Raw genomic sequence first — 13,641 nt, forward strand, 5'->3', positions numbered from 1 at the left:
CCATGTAGCCAGAAAGTCAGTTCAGCCCTGTGTTTGAGTGTCATGCACATATTTTGTGGGGTTTAATTGATTGTACTTACTCTATTCATTATTTTTGTCCATTCTAATCAAGACAGAAATTATTTAAAAAAGTCAAGGCATGACACACACACATTGTTTTGAATATTATTCTGGTCTTTATTTAGATTCTCTCAGCATATCCTGGCTTACATCATAAACAACTTTAACCTCTGACTTCTGACTTTTTACTCACTTTTGACATGACAAGTTTGAGAGGAGACCAAACACAACAAGATGCTTTCAATTCACACTCACGCGCGCACTCAGCATGTTTCCAGCAGGAGGCAACATTTCCTATTTCTCCATAATAATAATAATAATTAGCATTCATCTGGATGTAGTCATGATATCTCTGAGACACACTCTCATCATGACGGCTGTGTGTGTGCGTTTGTGAGTGTGACATGAAGAAGATGGACGTGCTATTTGCTCATAATTTTGCTTGTTTTGTGTCTGGCTTGAAGTATTCATTGTAGCAGTTAGATGAACGAACGGATGTGTGTGTATTTATTTTGCTAATGGCAATCAGTCCATGTACGAAGGCGAGCTAGGAGAAGCCGGCATCTGATCCAGAAGTCTGCACACATATGCGGCCACGTCCACCGGACGCTCCTCGTACATCTGAATAAATGGATCTTTCTGGAAGAGCACACGCAAAAAAACATGATGTTAAAAATGTGGTGTAAGATATTGTCACATGCTGATGACAAAATCAACTCACCAGCAGCTCTTTATACTTTGGCCTTTTGGATTCGTCCTTGGTAAGGCTTCAGTGACAAGAGAAAGTTATAATGACTATTATTGTAATTGTTAAACGGTTTAAAAACAAACCATACAAAGTGCACTTTAGCAATCTGTCCACTATAGGACATGCTTTATTTTTGTAACGCAAGAATCAATAGTACAGTCCAGTAAGAATTGTTTTTTGTTTTTGTTTTCAAAAGAATGATATTTTAGCAGGGGAAAAAAGTCTTGAATAGATTTGGCTTTCTCTCTAGGGGAAACAATTATTGAAATATAATTAAAATAAATAAATAAATACTTTTTCCCCTTGAAATAAAATATCCCTTTTTCTAGAAAACTGATGTGTGGGGAATATAATTATAATTCATGATGATGATTTTGTTTTTTTGTTCAGGCAAAAACAATTCTGGACAAAACACCAATCATTTTTACAATAAAAAATAAGAAAGAAAGGGAAAAAACTATTCATGGTATAATAGACTGCATTTATAATAAAAAACAAACAAGAATTGTTTTATTTTTTTTTTTCAATAAAAACAGTTACTTTGTCAAATTAAATTCCTGAAAAAATATATGGCTTTTTTTTCTTAGAGGAAAAAGATTCTTGATAAAAATCCATCTTTGTACCTGGAAAAATATAAGAATCATTCTGTTTTTTGTTTTTTTTCCCCTTGACATAAAATGTTTTTTCCCCCCAGACTGAATGGTCTTTTGGGGGGATGCTATTTTAATTTCATAAATTACTGTAAAAATGTCATTCAACAGTCCTCGGAGTGAAAATATAATTACAATGTGGCCTGCGACAAAAAAATAGTTTGAATCCCCGTTTTGGACTAAGCATACTTTTTTCAGTAGTGTCCAAATTTAACCAAAATTAGACTTAACCCATTTACACACATGTTTTGGGAGATCTAGCAGTTAATAATTATTTTATTTTTTTAGCCGGAAATTGATGATTGTTTGTTTTTTTCATCAAAACAATACAGAAATGTCATCTTTCACCATGGCAACACGCAATGCATTTCTTTTCTTGGTAGCGTGGAGTCCAAATAAAAATACTGAGGAATGTGTTCTTACCACACATTGACGAAAGAGATGAATTTGGGCGAGAAGCGTCTTTCGTCAGAGTTGCTAAGCTGCGGTGGGTCTCCCCGGACCACCTGAGTCAGCTGATCGAACACGCTGTTCCATTTCGGGTACGGGAAGCGCCCCGTCGCCAGCTCGTACTGGAACGTGACCACACACATTTAGCAAGAAGAAATATTTCAAGATACCAATCATCAGTCAAGAGTGGAAGCTCACCAATGTGATTCCCAAACTCCAAACGTCTGAGCGCACGTCGTAACCTTGCCGCGACGCGCAGGGGTCAATTCGCTCCGGCTGGAAAAACAAACACACAAAAACGATTACACACAGACACACACACGCTGTTGCAGTACTCTGATAAAGTTTCAAATTAGGGCTTCAAGCTTGGGTTATAAATTAGGGTCTGGAACTTGGGTTACGGTTTCAAACAGGGTTCGAGTTTCGAATTTGGGTTTAAGTCAAGGGTTTCAAATTTGGCTTGGATTAGAACTTCAAACAAGGCTTCGGGTTAGGCTTTCAAGTTAAGGCTTTAAAACAGGGTTACAGTTTCAATATAAAAAGTTTCAACGCAGTGTTATTATTATTTCAAAATAGGGTTATGGTTTCAAAATAGGGTTTCAAAGGATAAATGTTTTCAAACCTGTGTTAGGGTGTGAAATTAGAACTGTAAACAAGCTTTGATGATTCAAGTTTGGGGTTTGATATTTAGGTTAGGGTTTCAAATTGGGGTTAGCATTTAAAATGTGAATGTCACGACATTGCTAGGGTTTCAAACTAGGATTTTAAGAAAGAGTTATGGTTTCAAATAAAGGGTTACGGTTACAAAGCAGGGTTTAAAAAAAAAAAAGTTTCAGGGCTAGGGTTTTGAATGACAGTTTTCAGATTGTGATTGGGCTCCAAAACAGAGTTAGCGTTTCAAATCAGTGGTTTAAGCAAGAGTCAGTGTTTGGAAAGTGTTATGGTGTCTAACTGGGAATTCAAACACAGTATGGGGTTTTTCAAATTACGGTTTCAAGCCAGGGTTTTAAGGCATCAAGGAGTAAGATTTTGTTTTAGATATGATCCCTAAAGAGGACCAATCAATGAAGACTGGACGCGTTTGCATGCATGTGTGGGTGAGACGCTGGTCTGAGGCACAACAGGCATGTTAGCATGCCCAAACGCCGCTGCCTTGTCAACGCTGGTCTGTAAAGCGTGTCACATGACCACAAACGCGATAAATTCCACACACTCAAGTGCCACATCGCCTCAAATCATTTCTCGAGTGTACCCTAATATGACTTCAATCGTGTGCGTGTGCGTGCAAATTTGTGTGGAAAACTGCTGGGGGGATGGGGTGTTTTGGGGTGTTGGTTGCTGATGTAAACGTAACCCCCAAGACACGAAATAACCATGCAATGGTCGACGTACTCAAAACACCAAAAATAAATAAATAAAATAAGTTAGTCTACAATGAGTTTAAAAAAAATACTGTAATAAAAAAGGGCTGTGGAGGGTAGAAATACAAAATGATTTGAATGTTCGAGTTAGTGGTTTGTGGGAAATGTCTTACAATGTGGTATACTGTGTTGTTTCTGTGAAGCATCTCATGTTTTTCGTTGATTTTGTAATTGCATACTCAAATAAATAATGGAAAGATTTATAATTTGATTTCTATTTTTATGGAACCACACCTTTCTCATATATATTTCTTAGTTTAACTGATTATCCACTTGTAACAAAAATCTTTATTAGAAATGTATTAAATTAGTGTTTTGTTTAAGCATGATTTATTTTAGTCTTGAGCGTGAAACCTCTTTCTGTAGTCCAGGGGTCAGCAAACTTTTTGAAAGTGAGTGCTACCTCTTCTTAGGTACTGATTAATACGAAAGGCTACCAGTTTGAAACACACTTCTGAAGTCACAAATTTGGACAAATTATAAGGGATCATTACAACGTAGTTGTGACCCCCACCTTTTATCCACGCTAGCTATGATTAGGTCACCACTAGACCACTAAGCTTGGGCGTTACCTGGTGGCCATGTTGGTGACACCTAGCATAATCTGTCGAATACGTTGGTGCACTGTTGCTTTAGAGTGGAAATAAACCTTAAACATTTCTTGACAATAATATGCTATATGTGACTTCACTAGTCTAAACATGACATTCTAATTAATATTACATTTGTGGAATATGAGTTATGAAGCAAAATCCAGCCGTTTTTATTCCATCTCAGGGGGCGGCCATTTTGCCACTTGCTGTTTTCTCAAGCTGAGCTGTGATTGGTTGTTGCCTGAGACCTGAGCAGCATTGATGTCATCTTCAGGAGACAGCAAGTGGCAAAATGGCCGCCCCCTGAGATGGATTTAAAACGGCTGGATTTTTTTGAACTCATATTCCACCAACGCAATATTAACCAGAATACCATATTTAGACAAGTGGGGCTGCATAGAATATATTATTGTAAAAAAATAAAAAATTAAATGAGGGGGTTGACTTATGCCACCGTAAAGAACTGTGGGTAACATCCTTTCGTAAAGGTTGCTCAGGAGAAAAGGTGCTAAAGGTGGCATTCCGGTACCTTTCCTAAGCATAAGCATTCGAAAGCTCCTATCCTCCAAGTACTTCCGGGGACAGGAAAGGAAAGGAAATTTCCTAAGCAAAAAGTAGAATCTGAAGAGGCTTAAGTGGTTCCTGCACCTTGCCTAAGGCTGGTCCTACAGGTTCGTGGCCTTACATCTCCTTTGATGGAGCAAACACCATCCTAGTACCCATGAAACATCGAATATTGTCAAACTCAATTTCACACATGAGCTCAACTAATGATCCAACAAAGAAAGGCAATGAACGTGACGAGACGAGAGCAGGAAGAAGCCAGCATAGAGCAACGCATCAATCCTACATCATTCAGGAAATGGTGTGAGACTTACGGCCATGTAGGGCCGGCATCCGGCATCGCGTGTTTTGGCGATGGAGTCAACCAACTGGCCGCTGATACCAAAGTCGCACAGTTTGATGTTTCCGTTTCGGTCCAGGAGAATGTTTGACGGCTTGATGTCTGAATAAACACATCAAATAAACATTAACGCTGCAAGACCTTGACTAGCTCTCCAATTTGGTCGTCTTTGGGCATGTTGAAGCCTCCACAATGGACATTAATACATCGGAATAAAATCTAAATTTCAAAAAATAAAAAATAAAATAAGAGGGCTTTCATATTGCTTGGTGTGAAAATACGGTAATAATCAAAAGCATAATATCATCGAAATAAATTTTCTTACCTCTGTGGATTATTTTCAAGTTTTCTTTTAGGTGGTTGAGTGCTTTCACAGTCTAAAAGTAGGAAGACGTTTAACGTTAGATGGGAAGACTTGAGAGGTAGTAAATGATGATGATAATGATGGCGAGGTAAAAACTCACAGCTAAAGTAATTTTCCCCAAGATTTCCTCAGGAATGACGTCGTCTAGTGAGCAATACACAAACTTGTAGAACTTGTCTAAGGAGGTAGCCATGAGTTCCATGCAGATCCAACAGTCGCCCTGCAACACGCATACACACAATTTTTTTAGTCGGTATATTCCGGAACATCAGACACACCTTGGATCATCCCAGACACAGATGTATATACTTAGGCATAGACATAATTGTGAGACCTTATTGAGTCGGTTGGCCCATTTTGCCACAGTACATGTCCCAAGCAAAGGCTCTAAGTCCTAAACCAATTGCAAGTTCTAGTCCCAAGAATCATGCCTCAAACCAAGGTTCTAGTAATGAGAAAGTACTAGTCTCAAACGAAAGTGCTCATCCCAATACAAGGTTTAAGTCAAGTCAAAAACACTATACGGGGAAAATCCCCCTTTTAGGGTGACCATGCTGCAATTGATGGTTCTAGTCCTGAGAGAAGGTACTAGTTTCAAATTATGATGACCAAATACAATGAAAATACATTATTCAGTCTACATCCCATGAGATGTGGTTTTGAATATTTGAAGGTTGCTTCAACTCCAACCAGCACATGAATGAACGAGATATCGTCTCCACTTTGCCACATCCAATGTAGAGGCAGTGCCGACCTACGATTCAGTGCTCAAGGTGGGGGTCTACATATACGTCTATGATACCGACCTCTCTGAAAAGAGCTCCGTAGAACTGCACGATGTAGGGACAGTCGCTGCTGCGCATTACCACGTCCAAGTCCATGAGGAGCTGCTTCTGCTCCTTCTCGTCCACCGTTGAGCGGATCCGCTGGAAAATCAGGGATTATGTAAGAACAATAATTTACGTATTTTTGGGCCGTGTGAAAGAGTGTGGGCAGGTGCGTTCACCTTGACCGCCATGATCTGGTTGCTGGGCTTGTGCACCATCTTGCTGACGGAGCCGTACGCCCCGCGGCCGATCTCGCCCAAATCCTTCAGGTCCTCGGCCGTGAAGTCCCAAAGCTGCTCGGGTGACAGCTTCAGCTTCCCGGACGACTCGATGCTGTGCGTTCTCAGCCTCTCGCTAAGCCGGGAAAAATAACATGTTACACACATTTAACAGGACAAAATAAGCAAGTTGAATGAAGGCAACTGGACTCTTCTTGTTTGTTGAAGACTTTTCGTTTTATATGAACTGTTCAAAGTTGCAAATTGTTGTAGATATAAATTGTAGGTTGTTGTTATTGAGAGTTGTACATTTTAGGTTACTCCAAGTTATATGCTGTTGCAACTTGCAAGTTTTAAATTGTTATTGTTTGGTGTGCCTGATGAATGAGCGTTTTACAGGATGACTGATGTAAACGGAACAAAATGGTAGTGGTGGAGGTGGCTCACATGTGCGGGTTCTGGAAGGGTTGTCCGCCCGTGTTCAGTGAGAATCTGGTGGTGGGTTTGATGGGCGGGTTGGCGAAGTTCAGCTTGAGGGCTTTACGTTTACCTGACCAACATAAAAACAACGAGGAGTAAAGTCACCGACTGTTAAGACAGTCCTTGAACGCGAAGAATATGAGGCAAAAAAAGGATGAGTGAGGAGATGCTCCATGCCACACAGACACCACGTTATGTTAGTAACCACACAACATCTTCATTTTGAAACGCGCTGATACATGCAAGAGTAAATGAGCGCCATCTAGAGGCTGCAGGAAACAGCAAGTCAAACTGCGTTCAGCTTTCAACAGTCCCAAAATAAAGTAAAACCATCTCAAGAGACCTCATATCAAAGGGTTAACTCTGCCAATGTGTGTTTGACTTTCTTCAGCTTTGGAGAAGAATATGGACAGGTAGTTTATGTTTTGGTTTTTTTTTTACACACTAGAGGGAACATTTGATGTTAAATTAACTTCTTAATGTGCTGTAAATCGATAGTTGTGTGTGTCAACTGTGAAATTAAATCTTTAGTTATCTGACAACTTCTGGAAATGTATCCGAGGACAAGCAACTCTAAATGTTTCTATTTTAAACAAAACATCATATCCGGCTTTGTGCCGCCCTCTGTCCGTCATTTTTCCTTGGAATGTGTCAGTGTGCGGAGTGTCCTGTGCCTCACCTGCTGGCAATCATCAGCAGGTAATTCATTTTGACACAGGACACACAGAAAGGAAGATTGCTGAAACATTGCGTTTTGTTTACTCTCGTGCTTGTGGCCATAGTTTCCTAGTACATGCAAGTAGTGCTTCTCGTCTTCTGTTTGTTTCCACTAAGTACTACTATGATCTTTTGTTGTTGATTTTGGCTTTGCCGTGTGTACGTATTTTAGTTTTGTGTTTCGTTTAGTATCATCCTCGCATGGCACTCCATCCACCTATCTTAGCAATTTTGGTTCACTTTACACGCCAACCTTGTTTTTTTTATTCACGCTTACATGCTCCTTTTGTTCAATTAAAAACTGTAAAATTTGCTCTACCACCGGCATGTTTATTCATTCCTGGAAATAGACAGCCCAAAAACAAAGCAATTTCCCAATGGCAAGAAAAATACATTATACTCTAGAAAAAAAGGTAAATATTCTAATCCTTGAGGTATTTTGACACAAAAAAAAAAACACAGACATGTTATTAACACGTGACAACTGTTTGGAATTGTATAAAAAAAATTCACAAAGTCTCCTTTAAAACGGAAAACTCTAGACTGGCATCAAAATACTGTTTGAGTGTGATGATTAGTGACGATAAGACCGTAGTCATGTGGACCAATCATAGTAAAGTACTGTTACAGCTTTATTTTGATTGGCTTTTACAGTACTTCCCGATTGCCATTGGCTTGATAGCCATTACCTTCTAGTGAACAAAGAAAGTGATGTAAATAATCTGCGGCTGGGATTGACCAACTGTTTGCGATGATTGACAAAGGTGTGAATGGCTACGTTAGCGTATTTTATTAGGTCAACTGCTCGTTGAGTTTCAAAAGTAATTCACTGTTTTTAACACATTTATTTTGAAGTGGTTATCTTCTAAATGTACTGCTTGTGACTCAGCCCAACTTTATTTATGTAGCCCTTTCACAGGTACAATAAATGTTAAGGTTGAAAAGATTTAAAACATTGCCTGCAAAATTCATAGGATGGCAACAGTTTGGAAGTAGGAAAAAATTATTATAAATCTGAATTTGTAGTCATTCAAAAATACTAAAATAAAATGTGTAAAGAATAGAAATAACTCTGCTACGTGACTGAATCAAATAGAACATTCTAGACTTCCCTTAATGCATCAGATGAATGTGTTGAGACATTCCATTGTACGTGTGTGTGTGTGTTTATGAGTGTTCTTCAGTAGTTTAAGTGCAAAAAATAGCAATACTTAAAGAAAAGTGAAAGGACAGTGTGCAGGCACCATCATTGCTATTGGTTAAAACTTTCATTCAGGAAGTTTTGAATGCTTTTAAGTAGGAAATGTTTCATCCCAGCAAATAAAGAGAAAAGGTAGAAAAGTGTCAGAGTCATAGAGCGTCTGAGCTTAGGACTTGTGCCGATCTACAGAAAATAAACAGTAATAAAATGTTCTCGGGGAAAGCTTTTTGGGTAAGAATTGACCAGCGATTACTATTCGTCAATCATCGCCATGGAAACTGTGTACGCTGGCCTGCATTGTGCGTCAATTAATATTTATCGACGGGATGGGGGGGCCAGCCACCGGAATTCCTGATGATGCCTGGTCGTCACTTTCACTATCAATCTGATGTAACACTGCGTGCTGCAGTCCACCCCCACCCCACCCCACCAGCCTCCCCACAATGTAACGTTTATATTCCCCACAATGTAATGTTTACTTTGCTGTAAAATCGGGAGATTAAGTCAAGTCAAGTGGGAGAAATGACTGATCTGGACTCCGGAGCCACGTGGTTGAAATTCAGGAGAGTTAGCAAGTATGCTCTGTGCTAAGTCTTCAGTAATAAAGTTGTGCTCGTATGAGTGTGTGCAGGGTGCACGTTATGAAGGGAGCGTGCACTGCACAATTTCGGCTACTTGTGGTAGTAGCGATTTGAAATTCAATTTCCTATATAGAGCAGCTTTAAACTACAATTGCAAATTTATGCCATCAGTTAATTTTCTTTCCTACCTTTTAATGTTTGGATGATCTTGTGGATAATCAAACAGGTAAATATTCTTTCTTTTGTATCAAAGTAAATCTGATTTTGCAAGCGGATGGGGGGGGGGACTCTAAAAAGAGCATTACGCTTTACATTTTTGGCTTTTTCAGAATTGATCGCAAAAGAAGTGATAGTCTGGTATTATTTCAAGGCAAGGTTTTAAGATGAAAAAAATGTTAAACAACAATTAAGTACATGGAATTACACCACAGAAAAAGTTTTTTGATCCATTGGGCAACTGCCGTACACACCACTGCGAATCAAAATGGTACGAGCCAGGAGAAAACCCTGCCGTTAAATAATTGCATATTACTAAATTGTTGGTTAATTAATTATAGTTTATAGAATTAAAATATAGAAATGGCATGATAATGAGCTGACTAAAATAAACAATTTGACATCTAATTTACATTTTATCCTGTAGTCTGCCAAGAAGTAGACAGGTCCAGCGGCACAAGCCCGCTCTCGACGTGGATTAGCAACGAGCAACAAAACACACACACACATCCACACACTAATTTTAGAAGTTGTGAACGCGCACACACACAATGAGCTTGGTCTTACTTGGGGGGGCTCCAGACAGGTTTATCTGAAAGCCTGGAGGCGAGAACACAACGTTTACTTCCTATTCAACAATTTCCTGTTTGGACGGACATGCACGTGCAACATCCAACATGGCTGAGGCATGTGGGTGAAGTGGGGGGGGGGGGGGACACACGTGAAAATGATAAGAAATAATGTATAAAAAGATACGGGAGTGTAGTCTCCTTGTGGGCAGTCTCACCGTCGTTCCGCATTAGCGAGCGTTAGTTAGCAGCGTGTAAGGGGGGGAAAAAAATCAGAGCAGGAAGAGAAAACATGGAATCATCACATCATAAAAGAACACTAGAAGAACTCTTCTCTCAATAAAACATCACAATCACTCAGTAGCGCTTGTTTGGAAAACAACTGCCCCCGACATCAGTTTCATAGATCAACATGAAATTGGGTGGACATGCCTATATTGCCATTTTACGCACCAAAAGTCTCAAGGACACATATCCATATTTCAACAGGAAGTTGGCCATTCTTGTTTGAATTGTAGCTTGGATGAACCATTTCTGTAGTGTCCCCTAAACGTTACATAAAATGAGCCCAACACCATTTTCACTGATCAACATGAAATTTGACATATGCGTCCGTCACGACGGGATGCATGAAAAAGCCTCATTCCCCAAATTGAACATGAATGTTTAGATGCACGTTTGGTTGTTGTTTACTTATTATTACTTTCTGTTTACTTCAACTTGCAAACCAAAGTGGAGATGGTAAAGGTTGAATCTGATTGGCTGCTGTCAAACACATTCTCTGCCACGTCTGCTTGAGTAAGAATGCTCACAGATGCTCAACGTAATATCATGATTCCTGATGATATAATCTGACCCAGCCTTTTATATTGTATTGCCCTTAGGAAGGTAATCGATGGATTGGGGGGTTGTGGTACGGCTGGCGTACATACTCCGCCCAAAAAATACAAAAAACATTTTGGGCCCGCGGACCGCTGGTTATAAACCACTGGTGTAAGAGATGAGGCAGCTATTGAATGATAAGATTCATATTGACAGACATCCTACATAATATTTCAATTCAAATCAACAAGGCCATCATTTATCACAATTTAATATTGCAAGCAGATGTGGTAATAATGTGGAATCAAGCACAGGGAAGAACTTGGTTATTAGCTGGGCTCATCTTTTGTTATCTAAACAAACTTGTAGACAAATCAATGAAATATGTCTTACCTGTTTCACTTTGACACCTCCAGCAGGTGTTGGCATCTGAAAAGGAAACATTTTCCATCAGTTCATTCATTTCACATTGCATAAATATTCATTAATGTTCAACAGAGTTTCAAATTGCATACCAAAAAGTGAAAATGAGACATTCAGTATCAATTCATTCATTTTACATTGCATCAAGAAGGATGGATTAACAATATTTAGCATTCCATTTTCATTGCAATTCAAACCTGCCAAATTCAATTAAGAGCTGGCTCACTGACTTTACAATATCTGATAACTACATAAGACGTGCTAACTGGTGTGGCTATGAGAGTTTGTAGATGAGTTTGGCGTGTACAAAATTGACTTGTTGTCCACGTCAAGTCCTCAAGCGCCACTGATTGTGTTCAAGTACCTGAAGAATGAAGCCAAGTTTAGACACAACCCGAGTCGTGAATGTCAAGGGTGTTGTGGTTTAATCGGAGATGACTCAACATCGATTGAGTACCTTTATGTTGGTAGCAAATATATAAATACAATTTTAAACATATGTTCAGAAAACATTTTGCAAGGGGTTTGTTTTTAAATTGTGCATTTATGGAATGTTGTTTGGTTGTCCTGACTCCACCAAGAGGAAACAAGACAGTTGGTCACAGGTTTAATGACTCAAAGAAACATTCAGGTAGTATGATGTATTTGTTTGTGATATTTGATCCAGCGACTGCTCCTTGATACTGACCCTGGTGGTTCAGGGAGTGGCCAAACACCCAAGCTAACTCCCGACAGTGGTTTCCCTAATCAATGAAGAATAGGGGAGGACTATCATAATAAGACAAAAGAAAAAGTCTCAAGTCTGTCCAAGTTCAACAGAAAGTTGAACATAATTTTTTCAGTGTTGCCCCCTTGAACCTTAGAAAAACAGAACTCCTGACAACACTTTCACCACATTACATTTAGGTTGATATGTTTATCATAACAGGGTGTGAGAAAAGTCTCAAGGAGACATGGCCAAAATTGAATAAGAAATTTATAATTTTCTGGGAAAATTGCTTCAGGAAAGGAAGAAAAAGATTGCTCCCAACCCCAATTTAACTGATCAACACAGAATTAATTGGGTGGACATCCTGACAGGATGCATGAAAACAACTCAAGGACAAAAAAAAAGTCAGCCATTTGGGCAAATTACTTCAGAAATGTCCCTAAAAAAATAGCGGAAAATGACCCCAACACCAGTGACTACTCGACGTAAATTGAAGTCACTATAATGATGCTGCGTTTTAAACGGAGGTGACTCAACGCCGATTGACTACCCTCGCGTTGAGACAGAGAATAACTAAATATGATTTTAAACAGAAATTCAGAATATATTTGGCAACGGTGTTGCTTTTGCATAGCGCAGTTTTGGAACGGAATTAGTAGTGTTGGTTCTTTCCGTCCTTTAGCAGGTCACACCTAAACTGCCAATGCTACTGAACGTTCAGGTAGAAATATTGTTAATATTTATTATTGGTATTTGATATCTCTTCGCCTATTGATAGCTCCCTGTTACGTGCCCCTTGGGGGGTGTTTCTTCGTCCAGGAAAGTAACCCGCCGGCCGAAGCCCCCAGCGGCTAACACCCGAGCTAGAGTTCACCTTCGCTGGGATTTATCCATCCATCCCTTCGCTCACACTCACCCTGCAGGCTGCTCACGCTGCTAATGTGCTGTAAAGGCTGGTGGTGGGCAGCCGGGGGTAGCGTTCACCGTGCCGCCGTTGTTACTGCTGGCCGCAGAGGTCTTGTTTGGGACCGGGGACTCGCCATTGTTGTGTGTTTAAATTCCATCAGCGGCGCCGGGCCGGCGGCGGCTGCTGTCTGTCGAGCGGGCGGGCGGGCTGCCTGCGACGAGCTCAGACGCTTCTCCTGCTCGGCCCCACGATCAATAATGCAGCACCATGTAGGCCCCGAGAGGCTGTCGGCGGGTATGGAGGCCGGTAAAAGTTGAGAGATTGGGGTTGAAAAAACAGCTTGTGAGGACGCTAGCTACCTGTGAAGAAAGGTGGCACTCACAACATCAGCGAGGCTAAGCTAAGCGAGCGAAAAAGCTAGCAGCGATCAGCTGACCAAGTGACTCTGACATATCTCTCTCTCTCTCCTCTCTCTCTCTCTCTCTCTCTCTCCTCTCTCTCTCTCTCTTCTCCTCTCTCTCTCTCTCTCTCTCTCTCTCTCTTCTCATCCTCTCTCTCTCTCTCCTCCTCCCTCTCTCTCTCTCTCTCTCTCTCTCTCTTCTCTTTCTCTTTCTCTCTCTCTCTCTCTCTCTCACTCACTCACTCATATGGAGCCACAACAAACAAATATTTTTTTCTTCTAACTGAAAGTCCTTATTTATTTATGACGTATTTATTTATACTGACATGTATTATTTATTTTGCCACTGGAATATTTTGTTCCACATTTTACATATTTTGA

At 40.0% G+C, this 13,641-nt stretch overlaps 1 protein-coding gene across 1 annotated transcript; it reads right to left on the reverse strand.

Annotated features, from left to right (window-relative positions):
- Nucleotides 1-153: 153 nt before the first annotated feature.
- map2k4a (mitogen-activated protein kinase kinase 4a) lies at nucleotides 154-13,321 on the reverse strand. Its single transcript, XM_077558474.1, is given in 15 exon segments — nucleotides 154-699; nucleotides 782-827; nucleotides 1,882-2,030; nucleotides 2,107-2,184; nucleotides 4,801-4,928; nucleotides 5,152-5,203; nucleotides 5,291-5,410; nucleotides 5,997-6,116; nucleotides 6,197-6,371; nucleotides 6,683-6,785; nucleotides 9,998-10,030; nucleotides 11,215-11,250; nucleotides 12,870-12,924; nucleotides 12,926-12,979; nucleotides 12,982-13,321. Coding segments are annotated over 15 exon segments (1,299 nt in total). The 5' UTR covers nucleotides 13,018-13,321; the 3' UTR covers nucleotides 154-585.
- Nucleotides 13,322-13,641: the final 320 nt, after the last annotated feature.

The sequence above is a fragment of the Vanacampus margaritifer genome, chromosome 2 (assembly GCF_051991255.1).
Source record: "Vanacampus margaritifer isolate UIUO_Vmar chromosome 2, RoL_Vmar_1.0, whole genome shotgun sequence".
Taxonomy (NCBI): Eukaryota; Metazoa; Chordata; class Actinopteri; order Syngnathiformes; family Syngnathidae; genus Vanacampus; species Vanacampus margaritifer.